The 27,345-nt window shown below is 48.9% G+C and overlaps 2 protein-coding genes across 8 annotated transcripts in view; one reads left to right on the top strand and one right to left on the bottom strand.

Moving 5' to 3' along the window:
* The window catches only part of WDR54 (WD repeat domain 54), a 108,386-nt gene extending 83,569 nt beyond the window's left edge, over positions 1 to 24,817 (bottom strand). For 4 of the 5 annotated variants that reach the window (XR_012227321.1, XR_012227323.1, XR_012227322.1 and 1 more), the window contains exons 1-7: positions 24,666 to 24,816; positions 15,364 to 15,593; positions 15,228 to 15,290; positions 15,070 to 15,136; positions 7,379 to 7,435; positions 6,883 to 7,010; positions 9 to 109 (exon numbers count right to left, since the gene is read on the bottom strand). Coding sequence is in view for 2 of the 5 variants with exons in the window: in XM_073562805.1 (XP_073418906.1) it covers positions 9 to 109; positions 6,883 to 7,010; positions 7,379 to 7,435; positions 15,070 to 15,136; positions 15,228 to 15,290; positions 15,364 to 15,588 (641 nt within the window). In the remaining 3 variants the exon portion in view is untranslated. Of the gene's footprint in view, positions 1 to 8; positions 110 to 6,882; positions 7,011 to 7,378; positions 7,436 to 15,069; positions 15,137 to 15,227; positions 15,291 to 15,363; positions 15,594 to 24,665 lie in introns of all 5 variants that reach the window. The other variant, XM_073562807.1, reaches the window with a different exon arrangement.
* Positions 24,761 to 27,345, top strand: part of CUNH2orf81 (chromosome unknown C2orf81 homolog) — a 32,439-nt gene continuing 29,854 nt past the window's right edge. The window contains exon 1 of one of the 3 annotated variants that reach the window (XM_073562802.1): positions 24,761 to 24,899. In XM_073562802.1, coding sequence (XP_073418903.1) covers positions 24,852 to 24,899 — 48 coding nt within the window. In that variant the 5' untranslated portion in view covers positions 24,761 to 24,851. Of the gene's footprint in view, positions 24,914 to 26,108; positions 26,258 to 27,345 lie in introns of those variants that run through there. The other 2 variants (XM_073562804.1, XM_073562803.1) reach the window with 2 other exon arrangements.

Here is a 27,345-nt window from a genome sequence, read left to right on the forward strand (position 1 = left end):
CTACTCACCCGTACGCCGAGATCTTTGTCACCAACCGGAAATCATCTCCAGACTTCCAGACACATAGAATCCCAGAATCATCCGCTGTCACAAAGTCAGCATCCCGGTCCTGCCGAGCATACAGAAGGATGCGGTATATAAGGGGAAGCAGTACAGAGAAGAGTCGGTATAAAGGGGAGAGGATCCGGTATATAGGGGGAGGATTGTAAGGGGAGGATCCGGTATACAGGGGAATACAGTGTATTGAGGAAGTGTGTGCAGGGAGGATCCAGTATATTGGGGGAGGCGTGTACAGGGGAGGATCCGGTATACAGGGGAATCCAGTATATTGGGGGAGGCGTGGACAGTGAGAATTCAGTATATTGGGGGAGGTGTGTACAGGGGAGGATCCGGTATACAGGGGAATCCAGTATATTGGGGGAGGCGTGGACAGTGAGGATTCAGTATATTGGGGGAGGCGTGGACAGTGAGGATTCAGTATATTGGGGGAGGCGTGTGAAGGGAGGATCCAGTATATTGGGGGAGGCGTGTACAGGGAGGATCCAGTATATTGGGGGAGCCGTGTGCAGGGAGGATCCAGTATATTGGGGGGAGGCGTGTGCAGTGAGGATCTAGTATATTGAGGAAGTGTGTACAGGGAGGATCCAGTATATTGGGGGAGGCGTGTACAGGGAGGATCCAGTATATTGGGGGAGGCGTGTGCAGGGAGGATTCATTATATTGGAGGAGGCGTGTGCAGGGAGGATTCAGTATATTGGAGGATGCGTGTGCAGGGAGGATCCAGTATATTGGGGGAGGCGTGTGCAGGGAGGATCTAGTATATTGGGGGAGGTGTGTACAGTGAGGATTCAGTATATTAGGGGAGGCTTGTACAGGGAGGATTCAGTATATTGGGGGAGGTGTGTAGAATCATAGAATCGTAGAATCGTAGAGTTGGAAGGGACCTCCTGGGCCATCTGGTCCAACCCCCTGCTCAAAGCAGGATTCGCTAAATCATCCCAGTCAGATGTCTGTCCATCCTCTGTTTGAAGACTTCCATTGAAGGAGAACTCACCACTTCTCGTGGCAGCCTGTTCCACTCATTGATCACTCTAACTGTCAAAAAGTTTTTTCTAATATCTAATCTGTGTCTCTTCCCATTCAGTTTCATCCCATTGCTTCTAGTCTTTCCTTGTGCAAATGAGAATAAAGTTGATCCTTCTACAATGTGACAGCCCTTTAGATATTTGTAGACAGCTATTAAGTCTCCTCTCAGTCTTCTCTTTTGCAAACTAAACATTCCCAAATCCTGCAACCTTTCCTCATAAGACAGGGTTTGCAGACCGGTCACCATTCTGGTCGCTCTTTTCTGAACTTGCTCCAGTTTGTTGATGTCTTTTTTAAAATGTGGTGCCCAAAACTGGACACAATATTCCAGATGAGGTCTGACCAAAGAGGAGTAGAGGGAAATAATGACTTCACGTGATCTAGACTGTATGCTTCTGTTAATACATCCTAGAATTGCATTTGCCTTTTTTGCTGCTGCATCACACTGTTGACTCATATTCAGTCTGTGATCTATTAGTATACCCAAGTCTTTTTCACATGTGCTGTCACTTAGCCCTATTCCTCCCATTCTATATATGCTTTTTTCATTTTTATTGCCCAGATGTAGTACTTTGCATTTCTCCCTGTTAAAAACCATTCTGTTAGTTGCTGCCCACTTCTCCAATTTATTTAAATCTTTTTGAATCCTCTCTCTCTCTTCTCTAGTATTAGCTATCCCTCCTAGCTTTGTGTCATCAGCAAATTTAATCAGTTTACCCTCAATTCCTTCATCTAAATCATTGATAAAGATGTTGAACAATACAGGGCCCAGGACAGAGCCCTGTGGTACCCCACTTGAGACATTCTTCCAACTGGATGTGCAGCCATTTACGACCACTCTTTGGGTCCGATCACTAAGCCAGTTATGAATCCACCTAACAGTTGCCTTGTCCATTCCATACTTAGTCATTTTTTCAATAAGGATTGTATGAGAGACTTTGTCAAATGCTTTGCTGAAGTCAAGATATACTATATCTACAGCATTTCCTTGATCCACCCAATCAGTGATACCGTCATAGAAGGAAATTAAGTTAGTCTGACATGACTTATTAGTTAGAAACCCATGCTGACTCTGTTTAATCACTTCATTCTTATCCAGGTATTGACATACATGTTGTTTAATAATTTGTTCAAGTGTACAGTGAGGATCCAGTATATTGGGGAAGTGTGTACAGGGAGGATCCAGTATATTGGGGGAGTGTGTACAGGGAGGATCCAGTATACTGGGGGAGGCGTGTACAGGGGAGTATCCGGTATACAGGGGAATCCAGTATATTGGGGGAGGCATGGACAGTGAGGATTCAGTATATTGGGGGAGGCGTGTGAAGGGAAGATCCAGTATATTGGGGGAGGCGTGTACAGGGAGGATCCAGTATATTGGGGGAGCTGTGTGCAGGGAGGATTCAGTATATTGGAGGAGGCGTGTGCAGGGAGGATCCAGTATATTGGGGGAGGCGTGTGCAGGGAGGATCCAGTATATTGGGGGAGCTGTGTGCAGGGAGGATCCAGTATATTGGGGGAGGTGTGTGCAGGGTGGATTCAGTATATTGGAGGAGGCGTGTGCAGGGAGGATCCAGTATATTGGGGGAGGCGTGTGCAGGGAGGATCCAGTATATTGGGGGAGGCGTGTACAGGGAGGATCCAGTATACTGGGGGAGGCGTGTGCAGGGAGGATCTAGTATATTGGGGGAGGCGTGAGCAGGGAGGATCCAGTATATTGGGGGAGGTGTGTACAGTGAGGATTCAGTATATTAGGGGAGGCGTGTGCAGGGAGGATCTAGTATATTGGGGGAGGCGTGAGCAGGGAGGATCCAGTATATTGGGGGAGGTGTGTACAGTGAGGATTCAGTATATTAGGGGAGGCGTGTGCAGGGAGGATCCAGTATATTGGGGGAGGCGTGTACAGGGAGGATCCAGTATGTAAGGTGAGGATCCAGTATATAAGGTGAGGATCCAGTATATAAGGAGAGGATCCTATACAGTGGCATGTAAAAGTTTGGACATCCGTGTACAAAATCACTGCTATTGTGAACAGTTGAGAAAGTTGAATAAGAAATGATCTCTAAAAGGACTAAAGTTAAAGATGACACATTTCCTTTGCATCTTACAACTTAGTTAATTACCGGTAACGGGATTTTTCCATGACAGCACCAGGAGAGGCACCACATATCACAAAACGTAAACTTACAACACTAGTAGACACTAGACAGAAGTGCTCACTCACATGTGATGGGAGAAAATATAAGAGTGCTGTCATGGGTTCTGAAACTACCTGCTACCAGTAAGTAACTAAGACTTTAATAGATCACCCATGACAGCAGCACAAGAGAATTACAGAGAAATAAGAATTCAGGGGGGGACCACAGCCAGGAGCACTCTTCTCCCAAAGATGAGGTCGAGAGAGGAAATCATATCCAGTCTATAAGGTCTATAGAAAGTGGAAGGAGAAGACTAGGTTGCCTCCTTACAAATCTGCTTGATTGAGACATCCGATCTCTCCGCCCAGGAGGTTGCCACAGCCCATGTGGAGTGAGCCTTCAGACCTTCTGGAACTGCTATGCCACTTGCTGAATATGCTAAAGAAATGTCCTCCCTGTTCCACCTAACTACTGTGAGTTTTGAAGGGATATTCCCACCTCGAAGATCCTATCCCAATATGTAGTAGATGTAATAATAATATTAGCAAATACCTTCAATTAGAAATGTAGTATAGTTCTTCTGATCTGATATGTCTCTTTCCTCATAAGCAGGCACTGCAGGATCTTAGGTATCCATGGTTACAACCACTATCAGTGGTCGTAACCATAGATACCAAAGGTCCTGCAATTGGGATAGGACCTTGGAGTTAGGAATACCCCTTTAAGTCCCTTCCTAGGTCCCTGGAAGGACATGCACAATGAACTCTCTTTCCTCCAGGGCTCTGTAACAGACAGGTACTTAGCTAGACAAACTAATGCTTAGCACAGGGTTCCCCAACTCCAGTCCTCAAGGCCCACCAACAGGTCATGTTTTCAGGATTTCCCTTGTATTGTACAGGTGATGCAATTATCACCTGAGCAATACTAAGGAAATCCTGAAAACATGACCTGTTGGTGGACCTTGACGACTGGAGTTGGGGAACCCTGGCTTAGCGTATGAAACTTCTCTTCCTTCTGAGTTTTTGGACTAGAGCAAGAGGAAGGAAGATCCAGCTCCTATAACCTATGAAACCGGGACGCTACTTTAGGTAGGTAGGATGGATCAAGCTTCACAATTACCCTGTCTTCTAGTATCTGAGTAAATGGTGGACCTCTGGAAAGAGCCTGAATGTCACTGACTCTTCGGGCGGTTGATAAGGCTACCAGAATGGCTGTTTTGAGAGAAAGTACCTGAACGGACCCTGATTCTATGGTCTCAGAATGATAACTTTGTCAAAGCTGTTAAGACTCAGATTTAAATCCCATGGCACTAAAAAGTTTGGGCACCCTTGGAGATTTGTGTGCTCAGATAACTTTGACCAAGTTTTCATGATGGCAGGTAAAGACTATAAGAAGAGAACAAAGCGTTTTAAAGTTGCCCTTTCCTTAGTTTGAAATGTAATTAATAAATGGCAGTTACCAGGAACAGTGGCGGTCAAAATAAGGACTGAAAGATCAAGCAAAATTTCAGTGAGAGCAGCCTGTAGGATTGCTAGAGAGGCAAATCAGAACCCCGGCTTGACTGCAAAAGACCTTAAAAAAGATTTAGCAGCCTTGAGTTCATTGTTCTACTGTTCAGATACACCTGAACAAACATGGCCCTCATGGAAGAGTCATCAGAAGAAAACCTCTCCTGCGTCCTCACCATAAAATTCAGAGGAAGAAATATGCAAAATAATATCTAAACAAACCTGATGCATTTTGGAAACAAGTTCTGTGGCCACAATGATCAAAGGTATATGTGGAGAAAAAAGGGAACAGAACTTCAGAAAAAGAACATCATGACAACTATTAAGCATGGGGATAGGTCAATCATGCTCTGGGTTGTGTTGCAGCCAATGGCACAGGGAACATTTCCTTGATAGAGGGAAGAATAGATTCAATGGAATTTCAACAAATTTTTGATGCAAACATAACACCATCTGTGAAAAAGCTGAAGGTGAAAACAGGAAGAAGACAGCTGCTACAAATAGATAATGATCCTAAAAACAAGTCAAAATCCACCATAGATGACCTTAAAAGGTGCAAGCTGAAGGTTTTACAATGGCCCTCACAGTCCCCTGATCTGAACAGCATTGAAAATCTGTGGCCAGAACTAAAAAAAGAAGTGCATGCAAGGCTATCAATGAAATGTGTCATCTGTAACTTTAGGCTTTTTAGAGATCATTTCATCTTCAACTTACTTAACTGTTAACAATAACAGTAACTTTGACCAGGGGTGCCCAGACTTTTACATGCCACTGTATATAGCCAGAGGATCCAGTATTTAGTAAGAGGCATATAAGAAAAGGATCCCGTATATAGGGGGAGGATCCAGTATAAAGGGGAGGGGTATAAATAGGAGAATGATCCTGTTTATAGGTGTTAGCACCTCGTCGGAGCACTGCTCTGACACTTCACTCATCCGCGCTGCAGTTGGTTCTCCCCTTTCTTGTGCTCCACATGCTCCCATGAGAGCTTCTAGCCGGGCCTCTAGCCATGTCCTTAGAGCACGTGCGCGCACTCACAGCCTCTTAAAGGGCAGCGCGTGCATTTGCTATTTCCTCCCCAGCCAATGGCTGTGGGGCAGTATGTACATATTGCTTTCTCCCCACTTGGGAGGTGCCTGAGCAACCTTCCTGTTCTGCAGTCTAAGTTGCTTAAGGTTGTGTACCAGTCCTTGCTGCACTTCGGTGCAGATCCTGCCTGCTGTACTCTGACACAAACTCTGCCTGCTGCACTCTGATATGAAATCTGCCCGCTGCACTCCGATACGAACTCTGCCCGCTGCACTCCGATACGAACTCTGCCCGCTGCACTCCGATACGAACTCTGCCCGCTGCACTCCGATACGAACTCTGCCCGCTGCACTCCGATACGAACTCTGCCCGCTGCACTCCGATACGAACTCTGCCCGCTGCACTCCGATACGAACTCTGCCCGCTGCACTCCGATACGAACTCTGCCCGCTGCACTCCGATACGAACTCTGCCCGCTGCACTCCGATACGAACTCTGCCCGCTGCACTCCGATACGAACTCTGCCCGCTGCACTCTGATATGAACTCTGCCTGCTGCACTCTGTCACGAACTCTGCCTGTTGCACTCTGATACGACCTCTCCCTGCCGAACCATCCAGTCTGTCCTTCTGGGTCCAGCTGCCAAGTGTCCGTTGGTCTGTCCTGGAGTGGCACCTGCCGTGCATCGGGAGCCATGCCTAACCTCACCATCAGAGGCGCTAGTGAACAGTCTGCTGCACGCTTCATCACGCCCCTCAAGGCTCTCCGCGGTCCGAGGCACAGTGGTTCCACCCCATGTCCGTGACAATAGGAGAGGAACCTGGTTATAGTAGGAGGAATGTAAGGGGAATATCTGGTATATAGGGGGTGGATCCAGTATAAAGGGGGGGGGGGGGGGGGGAGTATACAGAGAGGATCCAGTAAATAGGATGATCCTGTTTAGAGGAGAGGATCCTGTGTATAGTAGGAGGAATATAAGGGGAAGGAACCGGTATATATGAAAAGAATCCTATATATAGGCAGAGGATCCGGTATACAGTAGGAGGCGTGTAAGGGGAGGATCCCGTAAGTATGGGAGGGTAATTCGGAGGTGAGTAAGGAGGTTGGGCGTAACAGTCTTACCTTGCTCTCACACGTCTCACAGGCAATATCGGTGATGGCGTCCCTGTGCTCAGCCAGGACCTCTGCCAGTGTGATGTTGGTGCCTTTGGCCGGGATGTCAAACACCAGGACGAGGCCGGAGGACGTCCCTGCAGACAGTGGAGGAACCCTGGGTGATGAGCAGAAGACACCCTCTGGAGTGAACCCCTCAGTCTAGATGTCTTTGAATCTCGCTCCATCCCCTGGATTCCATAAATGTGACCGCAGCTAAGAAGAAGAACCAGCAATGCAGAAGTGGAAGCACCGTTGAGCCAAACTGCAGGATCTCCAATCAGTGCTGGTCATACCCTCCCCCATACCCTAGCCATGTGCGTGACTTACATCTATACAGTGACTGCCCACCCCGGGACACTGGCCGGCATCGCACCATTGGAGCCACACGGAGAGAGAAGTGCCAGGATGTATGGTTGTCACTGGCAGATGTGTACTACCCCCTCACATATGCTGGGAATCTCACCTACACAGATGTACCGTCCTCCAGCAGGGGCGATGCCACGAGCAAATACGGCCTGAGCTGTCCACGGGAGGAGAAGAGAATTACCACCATAACATACAAGGAAGGATAGCCGGCGCTGCTTTCCACATCATACATGTAAGGATAGCCCGAAGCTACCGACACCCACATTATAGATGTAAGGATAGCCCGAAGCTACCGACACCCACATCATACATGTAAGGAAAGCACGAAGCTACCGACACCCACATCATACATGTAAGGAAAGCACCAAGCTACCGACACCCACATCATACATGTAAGGAAAGCACCAAGCTACCGACACCCACATCATACATGTAAGGAAAGCACCAAGCTACCGACACCCACATCATACATGTAAGGAAAGCACGAAGCTACCGACACCCACATCATACATGTAAGGAAAGCACCAAGCTACCGACACCCACATCATACATGTAAGGAAAGCACCAAGCTACCGACACCCACATCATACATGTAAGGAAAGCACCAAGCTACCGACACCCACATCATACATGTAAGGTGAGCACCAAGCTACCGACACCCACATCATACATGTAAGGAAAGCACCAAGCTACCGACACCCACATCATACATGTAAGGATAGCCCGAAGCTACCGACACCCACATCATACATGTAAGGAAAGCACCAAGCTACCGACACTCACATCATACATGTAAGGATAGCCCGAAGCTACAAACACCCACATCACCATACATGTAAGGATAGCCCGAAGCTACCGACACCCTCCATATCATACATGTAAGGATAGCCCGAAGCTCCAAACACCCTCCATATCACACATGTAAGGATAGCCCAAAGCTACAAACACCCACATCACCATACATGTAAGGATAGCCCGAAGCTCCAAACACCCTCCATATCATACATGTAAGGATAGCCCGAAGCTCCAAACACCCTCCATATCACACATGTAAGGATAGCCCAAAGCTACAAACACCCACATCATCATACATGTAAGGATAGCCCGAAGTACAAACAAACTCCATATAACACATGTAAGGATAGCCCGAAACTACAGACACCCTCCATGTCACACATGTAAGCAGGGCTGTGGAGTCGGAGCTCATTTTGGTGGAGTTGGAGTTGGAGTCGGTATAAAATGGAGCGACTTCGACTCCTAAAATATATAATAAATTGGGTCCAGTAATTCAATGCAGGATGTGCTGAATATTTTTTCATAGGAGTTTGGGAAAGTTATGAAATGTCCTATAAATGGCTGTTCTATTCCTGATCTAAGGCTACATTCACACACAGCGTTTTTCCTGTGTTTTTTGAGGATACGTTTTTCAGCTGCAAAAGTTGATCATCTTTTTAAAAAACCGCATCACCTGAAAGGTTTTTGAGCTCATAGATAATGTTTTCAATAGCAAAAGCAGATTAGAAATCTGCTCTATCCATATCTGTCTATCCATATCGTATCTGTACCAAAAAGAATGAAAACCGGGTAGTACACCAATATATATTCTGTTCTATCTAAATATCTTGATTATTGGATCATAAAAATGATTAAATGTCTGAGGTTCACATTGTACTATAATAAATTTTTCACTTAAATATAAGCAATATGTGTGGGAGTCGGAGTCGGTGTAAGGGAAATTGAGGAGTCGGAGTCGCAGGTTTGGCTTACCGACTCCACAGCCCTGCATGTAAGGATAGCCCGAAACTACTGACACCCTCCATATCATACATGTAAGGATAGCCCGAAGCTACCGACACCCACATCACCAATCATGTAAGGAAAGCCCGAAGCTACCGACACCCTCCACATCATACATGTAAGGATAGCCCAAATCTACCGACACCCTCCATATCATACATGTAAGGATAGCCCGAAGCTACCGACACCCTCCATATCACACATGTAAGGATAGCCCGAAGCTACCGACACCCTCCATATCATACATGTAAGGATAGCCCGAAGTACAAATTCCATATCATACATGTAAGGATAGCCCGAAGCTACCGACACCCTCCATATCATACATGTAAGGATAGCCCGAAGCTACCGACACCCTCCATATCACACATGTAAGGATAGCCCGAATCTACCGACACCCACATCATCATACATGTAAAGATAGCCTGAAGTACAAACAAACTCCATATCATACATGTAAGGATAGCCCGAACCTACAGACACCCTCCATATGACACATGTAAGGATAGCCCGAACCTAGACACCCTCCATATCACACATGTAAGGATAGCCCGAAGCTACCAACACCCTCCATATCATACATGTAAGGATAGCCCAAATCTACCGACACCCTCCATATCATACATGTAAGGATAGCCCGAAACTACTGACACCCTCCATATCATACAAGTAAGGATAGCCCGAAGCTACCGACACCCTCCATATCATACATGTAAGGATAGCCCGAATCTACAGACACCCTCCATATCATACATGTAAGGATAGCCCGAAGCTACCGACACCCACATCACCAATCATGTAAGGAAAGCCCGAAGCTACCGACACCCTCCACATCATACATGTAAGGATAGCCCAAATCTACCGACACCCTCCATATCATACATGTAAGGATAGCTCAAATCTACCGACACCCTCCATATCATACATGTAAGGATAGCCTGAAGCTACCGACACCCACATCATCATACATGTAAGGATAGCCCGAATCTACCGACATCCACATCTGTTATGATGAGTCACCGAAGGAGGAAAAAACAAAATACCAGCTAAGTCCAGAAAAACCAGAGAGGTTGGCAGCTATCGGATTGCAGACCCCTGAACCTATCCACAACAACTAGCAGTAGCCGTGGGGGGTTCCTACGGTGCCCTAGACTCCTCGATCACAGCCGGAGAGCTACATAGCCTAAAGACAGAAAGGGGAAAAACTAAACTGCCCCAGAGCAGACCCCAAAGCAATAGGCAGCCCCCAACATATAATGACGGTGAAGCAAGATTAAAACACTAACACAGATAGAAAGATAGGTTGAGCAAATGATGGGGCCCAAGCTAACTACACAGGACAGGATAGGAAAGCTGCTGTCTGCCATCCGCAAAAACCCTATCAAAATGAGCCAACCGACTGATAGGAAAAACAGGCCCTGAAGTCGCTAGTCTCCAAAAGACTATATCAGCACTCAGGTATATTCTGAAGACAGAGCAAAAGATCAACAGATCAGAGACAAAAATGGAGTTCAGCTCACCCCCGGCCGGGGATGGCAGAACTCCCAAAAAACAAGGCAAAACAAAAACAAAACTGAAGAGTACAAAGCAGAGCAGAAAAACTTAGCTTTGAGACGCAGGAATCAGACTGGTCTCCAAGAATCCAGCAGGAAAATCACCAGCCAGGAAGAAGGGCGTCGGCAGCCTTATATCCAGTCCTCAATTCCAGCCACCCAGTTATCATCTAGCTGCCCAGTTGTTTGGTAATCAGTCTCACTACCTTCCTTCACCAGAGGAGGGAGTTCATCAGACCTCAATGGTGAAGGGAAAAATGAACTCACAACACACATCATCATACATGTAAGGCTAGCCCGAAGCTACAAACACCCACATCACCATACATGTTATGAGCTCATTTTCTCCTTCAACTTTGATGTCCGATGATCTCCCTCTGCTGGTGAAAGGAGGTAGAGAAATTGATTTGGATGGGAAAAACCTGTCATCTGAACAGGTGGAGTGTGATTGGACATTCGGAATCTCTGAGTGGATATAAGGCTGCCGACGCCCTGCTGGGTTGCTGGTGATCCTCTCTGCTCTGAGCTCTGGCCTCCAGTTTAGTCCTGTCTGCTAAAGCTAAGTTTTTGCTCTGCTATACTTAGTGTTTGTGTTCAGCCAGCCCTGGTTGGGACTGGCTGAACTCCATTTTTGTCTCTGATCAGTTGATCTCTTTGCTATGTTTTCAGAATATACCTGAGTGCTGATATAGTGATTTTGAAGTCTAGTGACTTCAGGGCCTTTTCTATCAGACGTGTTGGACTTTATTTTTGGCAGGGTTTTTGCGTGATTGCAGACAGTTGCTTTTCTTTCCTGTCCTATCTAGTTAGTGAGGGCCCCATCGTTTGCTCAGCCTGTCTTTCTGTCTGTGTTTGTGTCTTCATCTGTTTTCACCGTCAATACATGTTGGGGGCTGTCTATTGCTTTGGGGTCTGCTCTAGGGCAGTTTAGATTTCCCCTTTCTTTCTTTAGGTTTATTTAGTTCTCCGGCTGTGAACGAGGTGTCTAGGACCACCGTAGGAACCCCCCACGGCTACTGCTAGTTGTTGTGAATAGGATCAGGGGTCTGCAATCCACTAGCTACCAACCTCTCCGGTTTTCTGGACTTAGCTTGTATTTTTTTTTCCTCCTCCGGTGACTCATTCATAACACATACATGTAAGGATAGCCCGAAGCTACAGACACCCTCCATATCATACATGTAAGGATAGCCCTAAGCTACCGACACCCTCCATATCATACATGTAAGGACAGCCCGAAACTACCGACACCCTCCATATCATACATGTAAGGATAGCCCGAAACTACAAACACCCACATCATCATACATGTAAGGATAGCCCGAAGCTACCGACACCCACATCACCATACATGTAAGGATAGCCCAAAGCTACAGACACCCTCCATATCATACATGTAAGGATAGCCCGAAACTACAAACACCCACATCATCATACATGTAAGGATAGCCCGAAGCTACCGACACCCACATCACCATACATGTAAGGATAGCCCAAAGCTACAGACACCCTCCATATCATACATGTAAGGATAGCCCGAAGCTACAGACACCCTCCATATCATACATGTAAGGATAGCCCAAAGCTACAGACACCCACATCATCACACATGTAAGGATAGCCCGAAGCTACCGACACCCACATCACCATACATGTAAGGATAGCCCGAAGCTACCGACACCCTCCATATCATACATGTAAGGATAGCCCGAAGCTACCGACACCCTCCATGTCATACATGTAAGGATAGCCCGAAGCTACCGACACCCACATCACCATACATGTAAGGATAGCCCGAAACTACTGACACCCTCCATATCATACATGTAAGGATAGCCCGAAGCTACCGACACCCTCTATATTATACATGTAAGGATAGCCTGAAGCTACCGACACCCACATCATCATACATGTAAGGATAGCCCGAAGCTACAAACATCCACATCACCATACATGTAAGGATAGCCCGAAGCTACCGACATCCTCCATATCATACATGTAAGGATAGCCCGAAGCTACAGACACCTTCCATATCATACATGTAAGGATAGCCCGAAGCTACCGACATCCTCCATATCATACATGTAAGGATAGCCCGAAGCTACAGACACCTTCCATATCACACATGTAAGGATAGCTGGAAGCTACAGACACCCTCCATATCACACATGTAAGGATAGCCCGAAGCTACCGACATCCTCCATATCATACATGTAAGGATAGCCCGAAGCTACAGACACCTTCCATATCACACATGTAAGGATAGCTGGAAGCTACAGACACCTTCCATATCACACATGTAAGGATAGCTGGAAGCTACAGACACCCTCCATATCACACATGTAAGGATAGCTGGAAGCTACTGACACCCTCCATATCATACATGTAAGTATAGCCCGAAGCTACCGACACCCTCCATGTCATACATGTAAGGATAGCTCGAAGCTACCAACACCATCCATATCATACATGTAAGGATAGCCAGCGCTGAATCCCACAATATCATACAGCGGGTACAGAAAGTATTCAGACCCTTTTACATTTTTCTCTCTTTGCTTCATTGCAGCCATTTGGTAAATTAATAAAGTTCATTTTTCCTCAGTAATGTACACTCTGCACCCATCTTGACGGGAAGAAGACAGAAATGTAGAAATTTTTGTAAATTTATTAAAAAAGAAAACCTGAAATCTCACATGGTCATAAGTATTCAGCCCCTTTGCCCAGTATTGAGTAGACTCACCTTTTGAGCTAGTACAGCCATGAGTCTTCTAGGGAATGATGCCACAAGTTTTTCACCCCTGGATTTGGGGATCCTCTGCCATTCTTCCTTGCAGATCCTCTCCAGTTCCATCAGGTTGGATGGTGAACGTTGGTGGACAGCCATTTTCAGGTCTCTCCGGAGATGCTCCATTGGGTTTAGGTCAGGGCGCTGGCTGGGCCGGTCAAGAATGGTCACAGAGTTGTTCTGAAGCCACTCCTTTGTTATTTTAGCTGTGTGCTTAGGGTCATTGCCATGTTGGAAGGTGAACCTTCAGCCAAGTCTGAGGTCCAGAGCTCTCTGGAAGAGGTTTCCATCCAGGATATCTCTGTACTTGGCCGCATTCAGGTTTCCTTCAATTGCAACCAGTCATCCTGTCCCTGCAGCTGAAAAACACCCCATAGCATGATGCTGCCACCACCATGTTTCACTGTTGGGATTGTATTGGGCAGGTGATGAGCAGTGCCTGGTTTTCTCCACACATACCACTTAGAATTATCACCAAAAAGTTCTATCTTCGTCTCATCAGACCAGAGAATCTTATTTCTCATAGTCTGGGAGTCCTTCATGTGTTTTTTTTTTTAGCAAACTCTATGCGGGCTTTCATATGTCTGGCACTGAGGAGAGGCTTCCGTCGGGCCACTCTGCCGTAAAGGCCCGACTGGTGCAGGGCTGCAGTGAAAGTTGTCTTTGTGGAACTTTCTCCCATCTCCCTACTACATCTGTGGAGCTCAGCCACAGTGATCTTGGGGTTCTTCTTTACCTCTCTCACCAAGGCTCTTCTCACACGATTGCTCAGTTTGGCTGGACGGCCAGGTCTAGGAAGACCTCTCCCAAGCTTCTTCCATTTAAGGATTATGGAGGCCACTGTGCTCTTAGGAACCTGGAGTACAGCAGAAATTCTTCTGTAATCTTGGCCAGACCTGTGCCTTGCCACAATTCTGTCTCTGAGCTCCTTGGCCAGTTCCTTTGGCCTCATGATTCTCATTTGGTGTGACATGCACTGTGAGCTGTGAGGTCTTATATAGACAGGTGTGCGCCTTTACACATCAAGTCCTATCAGTGTAATTACACACAGCTGGACTCCAATGAAGGAGTAGAACCATCTCAAGGAGGATCACAAGGAGATGGACAGCAGGTGACTTACATATGAGGGTCTGAATACTTATGACCATGGGATATTTGTTTTTCTTTGTTAATATATTTGCAAATATTTCTACATTTGTTTTTTTCAGTCAGGATGGGGTGCAGGGTGTACATTAATGAGAAAAAATGAACTTTTTAGAATTTACCAAATGGCTGCAATGAAACAAAAAGTGACAAATGTAAAGGGGTCTGAATACTTTCCGTACCCACTGTACGTGTAAGGATATCCTGAAACTGCCTCCCCCAACATCATTGATGTAAGGATAGGCCGAAGCTACTGACACCCACTACAACATGTAAGCAAAGAGCCCAGCGCTGCCCTCTCCCCATTATACATGTACCGACAGCTCGGCGCTGTCACCTAGACCATATGTAAGGACAGTCCGATGCTGCCTCTAAACCTCCCACATCATACATGAAACAACAGCCCAGCGATGCGCCCATCCCCCACATTACATATGTAAGGACAGCCGGTGTTGCTCCGACCCCTCACATCATACACAGATAGTCCGATGAGGTCACTCAGACACCCACCCTGTGGAGTCTCCAGTGCATCCAGGGCGTGCCAGTACACCATGATGGAGCCGTCAGACTCGTACATCTATCAGAAGAACGCAAAAAGAAGAGTTCAGAAAATCCAAGAAATGGAAACCCAGCACCAGTGCGGAGCAATGCGCAACACCAGAACCGACCTGAATGCCCTTCTGAGAGGTCAGAACCAGCAGAACCCGAGACGGCAGCACGCACCAGGAGGCCTGGAAATACAAGAGTGAGAAAGGAGAGCGCACCGGAGCAGCACGCAGGGGCCCCAGGAGGGCAGACACAGACCTGTGTGATGAGCGAGGAGCTCAGCGCCACGCTCCCCTCCTTGGACTGCAGCTGGCGGTGGGAGAAGTTCAGGCCGTCGGCCGAGGCGCTCACCATGTTGACGGTGTTGGCGTGGACCACGGTGAAGTAGGTTAGGCTCTTGTCACTGATGGGCAGCACGCTCAGGTTGTTATACAGGGAGGAGGCGCTGCTCTTCATCTGTATACTCTTATCCTTACGATACATGGCGCCTGGAGGGAAAGCGGAATCAGCAGGAAAAGTAAGTGAACCCCTAGGCCCGATAATGTCACAGAACCGAGATGTCACAGAGGAGGTGAAGGTGAGACATGCCCAAGACCAGACATAACAGGCACAGCGGCCGATATGTAACAGAGGGGTCTCTGTGTACAGGGGGATACATAACAGGGGGTCTCTGTATACAGGGGGATATATAACAGGGGGTCTCTGTATACAGGGGGATATATAACGGGGGGTCGCTGTATACAGGGGGATATATAACAGGGGGTCTCTATATACAGGGGGATATATAACAGGGGGTCTCTGTATACAGGGGGGATAGATAACAGGGGGTCTCTGTATACAGTGGAATATATAACAGGGGTCTCTGTATACAGGGGAATATATAACAGGGGGGTCTCTGTATACAGGGGGATATATAACAGGGGGTCTCTGTATACAGGGGATATATAACAGGGGTCTCTGTATACAGTGGAATATATAACAGGGGTCTCTGTATACAGGGGAATATATAACAGGGGGGTCTCTGTATACAGGGGGATATATAACAGGGGGTCTCTGTATACAGGGGGATATATAACAGGGGGTCTCTGTATACAGGGGGATATATAACAGGGGGTCTCTGTATACAGGGGATATATAACAGGGGGTCTCTGTATACAGGGGATATATAACAGGGGGTCTCTGTATACAGGGGGATATATAACAGGGGGTCTCTGTATACAGGGGGATATATAACAGGGGGTCTCTGTATACAGGGGATACATAACAGGGGGTCTCTGTATAAAGGGGGATACATAACAGGGGGTCTCTGTATACTGGGGGATAGATAACAGGGGGTCTCTGTATACAGGGGGATACATAACAGGGGGTCTCTGTATACAGGGGGATACATAACAGGGGGTCTCTGTATACAGGGGGATACATAACAGGGGGTCTCTGTATACAGGGGGATACATAACAGGGGGTCTCTGTATACAGGGGGATACATAACAGGGGGTCTCTGTATACAGGGGGATACATAACAGGGGGTCTCTGTATACAGGGGGATACATAACAGGGGGTCTCTGTATACAGGGGGATACATAACAGGGGGTCTCTGTATACAGGGGGATATATAACAGGGGGCATCTGTATACAGGGGGATATATAACGGGGGGCTCTGTACACAGGGGGATATATAACAGGGGGTCTCTGTATACAGGGGTGTTGTGAGTTCATTCTCTGGTAAACCAGTAGTGAGTTCTCCTTCCAGACTCCCTCTGGTAGTAACAGGAGGTAGTGAGGCTGATTTAATACCACCTGATAATGAGGATGACGATTGGACCTCAGGAATCTTAGACTGGATTTAAGACAGCCGACTCCGTAAGTCAGTGCTGGTGATTGCTTCTGGCTTGACAGGTCTTGGTTTTCAGCTCTGTTCCAGCCTTCTCAAAGCTAAGTGTTTTTGCTAATGTTCACACTTGATTTTGTTGGTCTATTCAGTTTTTTGTGTGTTCAGCCAGCCCCGGCTGAGGCTATGCTGAATTTTCACTCTTATTTATCTGTATTTGCCAACTTGCTTTTTAGTCCCTTATTAGATTGGCCTCTCTTTTGCTCTGTCTCAGAATATTTCAGAGTGCTGATATAGTGGGAGAAATCTAGTGACTTCAGGGTTAATTTTGTTATCAGACGTGTTGGACGTTATTTTTGTAGGGTTTTTGGCAGATTGCAGACAGTGACTTGCCTTTCCTGTCCTTTCTAGTTAGTCGTGCCCCATCGTTTGCTCAGCCTATTTTCCTGCCTGTGTTTGTTTTCATCTTGTTTCAGCGTCAATACATGTGTGGGGGCTGTCTATTCCTTTGGGGTCTGCTCTGGGGCAGTTAGTTTCCCCTTTTCTTGCTTTAGGCTTATGTAGTCCTCCAGCGGTGACGAGGCGTCTAGGACATCGTAGGAACGCTCCACTGCTACTGCTAGTTGTGTGGATAGGATAAGGGATCTGCAATCTGCATAGTTACCAACCTCTCTGGTTTTCTGGGACTTGGCTTTTTGTTGTCCTCCTCGGTGACCCATTCATAACAGAATCACCAGAACCATACCGCAGATTCTAGGGTACTCAAAAGCAGGAGAAAATTGTTTAAAAAGGAAAAAAAAAAAAAAAAAAAAAAAGGAAAAGTGTCGGAATTTTTTTTTTATATATATATATTTTTTTTTCTGGGGCCGTAAGAGGATTTTTTTTTTTTTTTCCCAATGGAGATTAAGCAATTGTCTGATCGTGTGGAGCAGCTCACTGCTGAGGTGCGGGGAATTTCTGCCTATCTTGCTCATTCACATGCTGCTGAACCTAAGATCCCCACTCCTGATGTGTTTTTTGGGGATTGGTCTAAATTTTTGAATTTTAAGAATAATTGAAAATTATTTCTTGCCTTGAAGCCTAACTCATCGGGGAGCTCTGTGCAGCAGGTTAAAATTGTCATCTCCTTCCTGCGCAGCGATCACCAGGATTGGGCGTTTTCTCTGACACCTGAAAATCCAATTTTGACTAATGTGGATGCATTTTTTCAAGCCTTAGGGTTGTTGTATGATGAACCTAATGCTGTTGATCAAGCTGAGAGAACCCTGTTGGCATTAAACCAGGGTCAGGATCCTGCAGAGTTATACTATCAAAAATTCCGAAAGTGGGCGATCCTTACTACATGGAATGATAGTGCATTGGCAGCCCTCTTTCGGAAGGGTTTGTCAGAGACCGTAAAAGATGTTATGGTGGGATTTCCTGTTCCCTCGGGTCTTGATGATTCTATGTCATTAGCCATTCAAGTTGATCGGCGTTTATGTGAACGTAAAACTACACGGGAGGCGCTGCCACCTGTTGAACAAATGTCTGAACCTATGCAATGTGATGGGGTTTTGTCTAGGGCGCAACGTCAGGAGTTTAGAAGGCGTAATAAGCTGTGTTTCTTCTGTGGAGATGCCTCTCATACTATTTCTGTCTGCCCTAAACGAGAGAAACGTTTTGCACACACATTTGCTGTGGGCAGTATACAACCTAAGTTCCTTTTGGCAATTACTCTGAACTGCTCCTTATCCACATTTTCCTCTAAGGCTTTTGTGGATTCAGGAGCAGCTCTGAATCTGATGGATTTGGACTTTGCTAAACGTTGTGGTTTTTCCATGACGCCTCTGCGGACGCCTATTCCTTTGAGGGGTATTGATGCTACTCCTTTGGCAGAGAATAAACCTCGGTTTTGGACCCAGGTGACAATGCGAGTTTCCCCCTGACCACTAAGAAAATTGTAAATTTTTGGTGTTGCACAATTTGCATGATACTATTGTTCTGGGTTTTCCCTGGTTGCAAACTCATAACCCAGTTTTGGATTGGAAATCTGTGTCTGTGGTGAGTTGGGGTTGTCAGTGTGTTCTTGGGGACGCTCCTGTTTTCTCCACCTCTCCCCAGTCTCATGATATTCCTGATTATCTGGCTGATTTTTCTGATGTATTTAGTGAGAGTAAGTCTGCGTCTTTGCCTCTTCATAGGAGTTATGACTGTGCAATTGAGTTGATGCCTGGGTGTAAATTTCCCAAGGGTCGGCTTTTCAACTTATCGGTACCCGAACATGATGCTATGTGATCTTATATCAAGGAGTCGTTGGAGAAGGGTCATATTAGACCATCCTCGTCACCTTTAGGTGCTGGGTTTTTTTTTGTAATCAAGAAAGATGGTTCATTAAGACTGTGTATTGATTATCGTTCCCTTAACAAGATGACGGTTAAATATCAGTATCCGTTACCTCTGATGTCTGATTTATTCTCCAGAGTTAAGAGTGCCTGCTGGTTTACCAAGCTTGACCTCAGGGGGGCGTATAATCTTATTCGCATCAAGCACGGGGATGAATGGAAGACGGCGTTTAATACTCCGGAGGGACATTTTGAGTACCTGGTGATGCCTTTTGGGCTCACTAATGCCCCTTCTGTCTTCCAGTCCTTTATGAATGATATTTTCCGAGACTTTGTGGATAAGTTTTTGATCATCTATCTGGATGATATTTTGATCCTTTCTAGTGATTGGGATTCCCATGTGGAACATGTCCGGACTGTGTTCCGGGTTTTGAGGGAGAATTCCCTGTTTGTTAAGGGATCGAAGTGCCTCTTTGGTGTACAGAGGATTTCATTTTTGGGATTTATCTTGTCTCCATCGACTATTGAAATGGACCCGGCCAAGGTACAGGCCATTTATGATTGGGTTCAGCCTACTTCTTTGAAGGCTCTCCAGAAGTTTTTGGGTTTTGCTAATTTCTATCGTAAATTTATAGGTAATTTTTCTGGTATTGTCAAACCACTGACTGATCTGACCAAGAAGGGAGCTGATGTGCTGAATTGGTCTCCTGAGGCTGTCTCAGCATTTCAGGAGCTTAAGCAGAGATTTACTTCAGCTCCAGTTTTACGGCAACCTGATGTCTCACTTCCATTTCAGGTGGAGGTGGACGCTTCTGAGATTGGTGCAGGAGCTGCTTTGTCCCAAAGAGACCCTGTGACTTCTAAGATGAATCCTTGTGCCTTCTTTTCTCGTAAGTTCTCCCCATCCGAACACAACTATGACGTGGGGAATCGGGAATTGTTGGCCATGAAGTGGGCATTTGTGGAGTGGAGACATTGGTTGGATGGAGCTAGACATCAGGCTGTGGTCCTCACTGATCACAAGAATTTGATTTAACTGCAGTCGGCTAAACGCTTGAATTCTAGACAGGCTAGATGGGCCTTGTTTTTCACGCGTTTTAATTTTGTGGTCTCTTTTCTTCCGGGCACTAAGAATGTTAAGGCAGACGCCCTTTCTAGGAGTTTCTTTGCCGATTCTCTTAATGTGACCGAGCCTACTACCATCCTAGGTGAGGGGGTGGTAGTTCTTTCTGCCATCTCGCCCGATTTGAGACGCACCCTGGAGGAATTTCAGGAGGATAAACCTGAGCGTTGCCCTATGGGAAAATTGTATGTTCCTGACCAGTGGAGAAAGAGAGTGATGTCTGAAGTTCATTGCTCCGCATTGGCTGGTCATCCAGGTATTTTTGGTACCAGAGATTTGGTGAGTCGGTCATTTTGGTGACCCGCCTTATCTCGTGACGTCATGAATTTTGTGCAGTCCTGTGGGACTTGTTGTCGGTCTAAACCCTGTTCTCATTCTAGTGGGTTGTTGATGCCCCTGCCGGTGCCCAAGAGGCCATGGACCCATATCTCAATGGATTTTATTTCTGATCTTCCTGTCTCTCAGAGAATGACTCTTATCTGGGTGATTTGTGATAGATTTTCGAAGATGGTCCATCTTGTACCACTCCCAAAGTTGCCATCTTCCGCTGAGCTGGTGCCTTTGCTTTTACAACAGGTGGTTCGGTTACATGGGATTCCTGAGAACATTGTGTCGGACAGAGGAGTCCAGTTTGTTTCCAGATTCTGGAAAGCCTTTTGTTCCAACCGTGGAATTCAGTTGTCCTTCTCCTCCGCGTTTCATCCCCAGACCAATGGACAGACTGAGAGAACAAACCAGACCTTGGAGTCTTATTTAAGATTTTTTATATCTGCTGATCAGGATGATTGGGTCTCATTTTTGCCCTTGGCCGAATTCGCACTGAACAATAGAGCTAGTTCTGCCACTTTGATGTCACCCTTTTTCTGTAATTTTGGGTTTCATCCTTGATTCTCTTCAGGGCAAGTGGAATCTTCGTCCTGCCCAGGTGTGGACACTGTGGTTGTGAGAATGCAGCAGATATGGGACCAAGTGGTGGATAAGTTGTCACTCTCTCAGGAAAAGGCCCAGCGATTTTCCAACCGACGTAGGACCATTGGTCCCTGGTTTAAAGTGGGTGATATGGTTTGGTTGTCGTCCAAGAATATTCCTATGAAGGTTGCATCTCCAAAATTTAAGCCAATCTTAATCCTGGTTCTTTTCGATTGGCTCTTCCAGTTACGTTCAAGATCCATAACGTATTTCATAAATCACTGTTGAAGAGGTTTGTGGAGCTAGTAGTTCCTGTGGCGGCACATCCTCCTGATCCTGTATTGGTTAAAGGCTATGTGGAATATGAGGTAGAGAAAATATTGGATTCTCGTTTGGTTAGACGGAGACTCCAGTATTTGGTCACATGGAAGGGTTATGGCCAGGAGGATAATTCTTGGGTCTCTGCCTCTGATATTCATGCCAATAGATTGTTTCGTGCCTTTCACCGGGCCCATCCTGATCGGCCTGGTGGCATGGATGAGGGTTCGGTGACCCCTCCTCAAGGGGGAGGTACTGTTGTGAGTTCATTCTCTGGTCCACCAGTAGTGAGTTCTCCTTCCAGACTCCCTCTGGTGGTAACAGGAGGTAGTGAGGCTGATTTAATACCACCTGATAATGAGGATGACGATTGGACCTCAGGAATCTTAGACTGAATTTAAGACAGCCGACTCCCTAAGACAGTGCTGGTGATTGCTTCTGGCTTCTGAGGTCTTGGTTTTCATCTCTGTTCCAGCCTTCTCAAAGCTAAGTGTTTTTGCTAATGTTCAAACTTGATTTTGTTGGTCTATTCAGTTTTTTTTGTGTTCAGCCAGCCCCGGGGGTCTCTGTATACAGGGGGATATATAACAGGGGGTCTCTGTTTACAGGGGGATATATAACAGGGGGTCTCTGTTTACAGGGGGATATATAACAGGGGGTTGCTGTATACAGGGGGATATATAACAGTGGGGTCTCTGTATACAGGGGGATACATAACAGGGGGTCTCTGTATACAGGGGGATACATAACAGGGGGTCTCTGTATACAGGGGGATACATAACAGGGGGTCTCTGTATACAGGGGGATACATAACAGGGGGTCTCTGTATACAGGGGGATATATAACAGGGGGTCTCTATATACAGGGGATACATAACAGGGGGTCTCTGTATACAGGGGGATACATATCAGGGGGTCTCTGTATACAGGGGGATACATATCAGGGGGTCTCTGTATACAGGGGGATAAAACAGGGGGTCTCTATATACAGGGGGATATATAACAGGGGGTCTCTGTATACAGGGGGATATATAACAGGGGGTCTCTATATACAGGGGATACATAACAGGGGGTCTCTGTATACAGGGGGTCTCTGTATACAGGGGGATATATAACAGGGGGTCTCTGTATACAGGGGGATATATAACAGGGGGTCTCTGTATACAGGGGGATATATAACAGGGGGTCTCTGTATACAGGGGGATACATAACAGGGGGTCTCTGTATACAGGGGGATAGATAACAGGGGGTCTCTGTATACAGGGGGATATATAACAGGGGGGGTCTCTGTATACAGGGGGATAGATAACAGGGGGGTCTCTGTATACAGGGGGATAGATAACAGGGGGTCTCTGTATACAGGGGGATAGATAACAGGGGGGTCTCTGTACACAGCGGGATATATAACAGGGGGGTCTCTGTATACAGGGGGATAGATAACAGGGGGGTCTCTGTATACAGGGGGATATATAAAGGGGGGTCTCTGTATACAGGGGGATAGATAACAGGGGGGTCTCTGTATACAGGGGGATATATAACGGGGGGTCTCTGTATACAGGGGGATATATAACAGGGGGGTCTCTGTATACAGGGGGATAGATAACAGGTGGGTCTCTGTATACAGGGGGATATATAACGGGGGGTCTCTGTATACAGGGGGATATATAACGGGGGTCGCTGTATACAGGGGGATATATAACGGGGGGTCTCTGTATACAGGGGGATATATAACGGGGGTCGCTGTATACAGGGGGATACATAACGGGGGGGTCGCTGTATACAGGGGGATATATAACGGGGGGTCGCTGTATACAGGGGGATATATAACGGGGGGTCTCTGTATACAGGGGGATATATAACAGGGGGTCTCTGTATACAGGGGATATATAACGGGGGTCTCTGTATACAGGGGGATATATAACAGGGGGTCTCTGTATACAGGGGGATATATAACAGGGGGTCTCTGTATACAGGGGGATATATAACAGGGGGTCTCTGTATACAGGGGGATATATAACGGGGGGTCTCTGTATACAGGGGGATATATAACGGGGGGTCGCTGTATACAGGGGGATATATAACGGGGGTCTCTGTATACAGGGGGATATATAACGGGGGGTCGCTGTATACAGGGGGATACATAACGGGGGGTCGCTGTATACAGGGGGATATATAACGGGGGTCGCTGTATACAGGGGGATATATAACGGGGGTCTCTGTATACAGGGGGATACATAACAGGGGGTCTCTGTATACAGGGGGATATATAACGGGGGGTCTCTGTATACAGGGGGATATATAACGGGGGGTCGCTGTATACAGGGGGATACATAACGGGGGGTCGCTGTATACAGGGGGATATATAACGGGGGTCGCTGTATACAGGGGGATATATAACGGGGGTCTCTGTATACAGGGGGATACATAACAGGGGGTCTCTGTATACAGGGGGATATATAACGGGGGTCGCTGTATACAGGGGGATATATAACGGGGGTCTCTGTATACAGGGGGATACATAACAGGGGGTCTCTGTATACAGGGGGATATATAACGGGGGGTCTCTGTATACAGGGGGATATATAACGGGGGGTCTCTGTATACAGGGGGATATATAACGGGGGGTCTCTGTATACAGGGGGATATATAACGGGGGGTCTCTGTATACAGGGGGATATATAACGGGGGTCTCTGTATACAGGGGGATATATAACAGGGGGTCTCTGTATACAGGGGGATATATAACGGGGGTCTCTGTATACAGGGGGATAGATAACAGGGGGTCTCTGTATACAGGGGGATATATAACGGGGGGTCTCTGTATACAGGGGGATATATAACGGGGGTCTCTGTATACAGGGGGATATATAACGGGGGGCTCTGTATACAGGGGGATAGATAACAGGGGGTCTCTGTATACAGGGGGATATATAACGGGGGGTCTCTGTATACAGGGGGATATATAACGGGGGGTCTCTGTATACAGGGGGATAGATAACGGGGGTCTCTGTATACAGGGGGATAGATAACAGGGGGGTCTGACATATATAACCTGTAATTACCGGAGTCGCTGCGGTGTTCGGTAGATGGGGCCGCGGTTGCTATGGTTACACCTTTGACGTCATCAGTCTGCGCCGCTCAGCCTCAGTCTCCTAGAAACTGATTTGTGTCTGTGACGTCATTTCCGCTGGCGAGGAGTCCTCGTTGCTTAGTAACGCGTGAGAGCCCTTTCCTGTAACCGGGGAGAGATGAGCAGCAAAACCGGAGAGCGGGGCCGGGGCGGCGGGAGCACACAGGTGACGTCTGCAGTGTACGGGAGACCACAATATCTAGAGATACCGCCCACCGTATAACAGCGGCGCCCTCCGCCCCCTCCTCCCAAAGCAGCGACGCCCTCCGCCCCCTCCTCCCAAAGCAGCGACGCCCTCCGCCCCCTCCTCCGGTAACGGCGGCCCCTCCGCCCCCTCCTCCGGTAACGGCGACGCCCTCCGCGCCCTCCTCCGGTAACAGCAGCGCCCTCCGCCCCCTCCTCCGGTAACGGCGACGCCCTCCGCCCCCTCCTCCGGTAACGGCGACGCCCTCCGCCCCCTCCTCCGGTAACAGCAGCGCCCTCCGCCCCCTCCTCCGGTAACGGCGACGCCCTCCGCCCCCTCCTCCGGTAACAGCAGCGCCCTCCGCCCCCTCCTCCGGTAACGGCGACGCCCTCCGCCCCCTCCTCCGGTAACGGCGACGCCCTCCGCCCCCTCCTCCGGTAACGGCGACGCCCTCCGCCCCCTCCTCCGGTAACAGCAGCGCCCTCCGCCCCCTCCTCCGGTAACGGCGACGCCCTCCGCCCCCTCCTCCGGTAACGGCGACGCCCTCCGCCCCCTCCTCCGGTAACAGCAGCGCCCTCCGCCCCCTCCTCCGGTAACGGCGACGCCCTCCGCCCCCTCCTCCGGTAACGGCGACGCCCTCCGCCCCCTCCTCCGGTAACGGCGACGCCCTCCGCCCCCTCCTCCGGTAACAGCAGCGCCCTCCGCCCCCTCCTCCGGTAACGGCGACGCCCTCCGCCCCCTCCTCCGGTAACAGCAGCGCCCTCCGCCCCCTCCTCCGGTAACGGCGACGCCCTCCGCCCCCTCCTCCGGTAACGGCGACGCCCTCCGCCCCCTCCTCCGGTAACGGCGACGCCCTCCGCCCCCTCCTCCGGTAACAGCAGCGCCCTCCGCCCCCTCCTCCGGTAACGGCGACGCCCTCCGCCCCCTCCTCCGGTAACGGCGACGCCCTCCGCCCCCTCCTCCGGTAACAGCAGCGCCCTCCGCCCCCTCCTCCGGTAACGGCGACGCCCTCCGCCCCCTCCTCCGGTAACGGCGACGCCCTCCGCCCCCTCCTCCGGTAACGGCGACGCCCTCCGCCCCCTCCTCCGGTAACAGCAGCGCCCTCCGCCCCCTCCTCCGGTAACGGCGACGCCCTCCGCCCCCTCCTCCTGTAACGGCAGCCCCTCCGCCCCCTCCTCCGGTAACGGCGGCGCCCCCTGTCCCCTCCTCCAGATTGTACATAGGTTTTTTTCTGTTACCAGTAAAGTGCTTTTCTCTCTTTCTTGAGTCCTCGGAGCGGCTTCCTGTGTGATTGCCGGACCTGATGGAGCCGGAGATGTCACTGATATTCTCCGCTTGAGGTGTGTGAGCAGCGCTGGCCGCAGATGGTGCCCGGACATAGAGATACACTGTACACAGCCGGGATTTCTAGGGCCTTGGATTCTACAATAAGAGATTTGTTTTTTAGTGATTTTATAGGAATGAGGAGCGATCCAGAGATGTCACGTGTCAGCAATGGCCGACGTGTGTCTGTGTCCCTCTCATCGCAGCGATCCGCACAGCGGGCCGATCATAGGGGATCGGTAAATGGTCGGATTAATATCTAACTCTCTGTTCTATAGCCCCCAGTATACAGCTGTGCTGCTGAGGCCGTGTTCACACGGAGCGTCTCCTCTGACTGCCGCCTGTCTGCCGTCTCCCCTGACTGCCGCCTGTCTGCCGCCTCCCCTGACTGCCGCCTGTCTGCCGCCTCCCCTGACTGCCGCCTTTCTGCCGTCTCCCCTGACTGCCGCCTGTCTGCCGCCTCCCCTGACTGCCGCCTGTCTGCCGCCTCCCCTGACTGCCGCCTGTCTGCCGCCTCCCCTGACTGCCGCCTGTCTGCCGCCTCCCCTGACTGCCGCCTGTCTGCCGCCTCCCCTGACTGCCGCCTGTCTGCCGTCTCCCCTGACTGCCGCCTGTCTGCCGTCTCCCCTGACTGCCGCCTGTCTGCCGTCTCCCCTGACTGCCGCCTGTCTGCCGTCTCCCCTGACTGCCGCCTGTCTGCCGCCTCCCCTGACTGCCGCCTGTCTGCCGCCTCCCCTGACTGCCGCCTGTCTGCCGCCTCCCCTGACTGCCGCCTGTCTGCCGCCTCCCCTGACTGCCGCCTGTCTGCCGCCTCCCCTGACTGCCACCTGTCTGCCGCCTCCCCTGACTGCCGCCTGTCTGCCGCCTCCCCTGACTGCCGCCTGTCTGCCGCCTCCCCTGACTGCCGCCTGTCTGCCGTCTCCCCTGACTGCCGCCTGTCTGCCGCCTCCCCTGACTGCCGCCTGTCTGCCGCCTCCCCTGACTGCCGCCTGTCTGCCGCCTCCCCTGACTGCCGCCTGTCTGCCGCCTCCCCTGACTGCCGCCTGTCTGCCGCCTCCCCTGACTGCCGCCTGTCTGCCGTCTCCCCTGACTGCCGCCTGTCTGC

This window comes from Dendrobates tinctorius, unplaced genomic scaffold, assembly GCF_039654945.1.
Source record: "Dendrobates tinctorius isolate UK_male_01 unplaced genomic scaffold, ASM3965494v1 ptg000367l, whole genome shotgun sequence".
Classification (NCBI taxonomy): domain Eukaryota; kingdom Metazoa; phylum Chordata; class Amphibia; order Anura; family Dendrobatidae; genus Dendrobates; species Dendrobates tinctorius.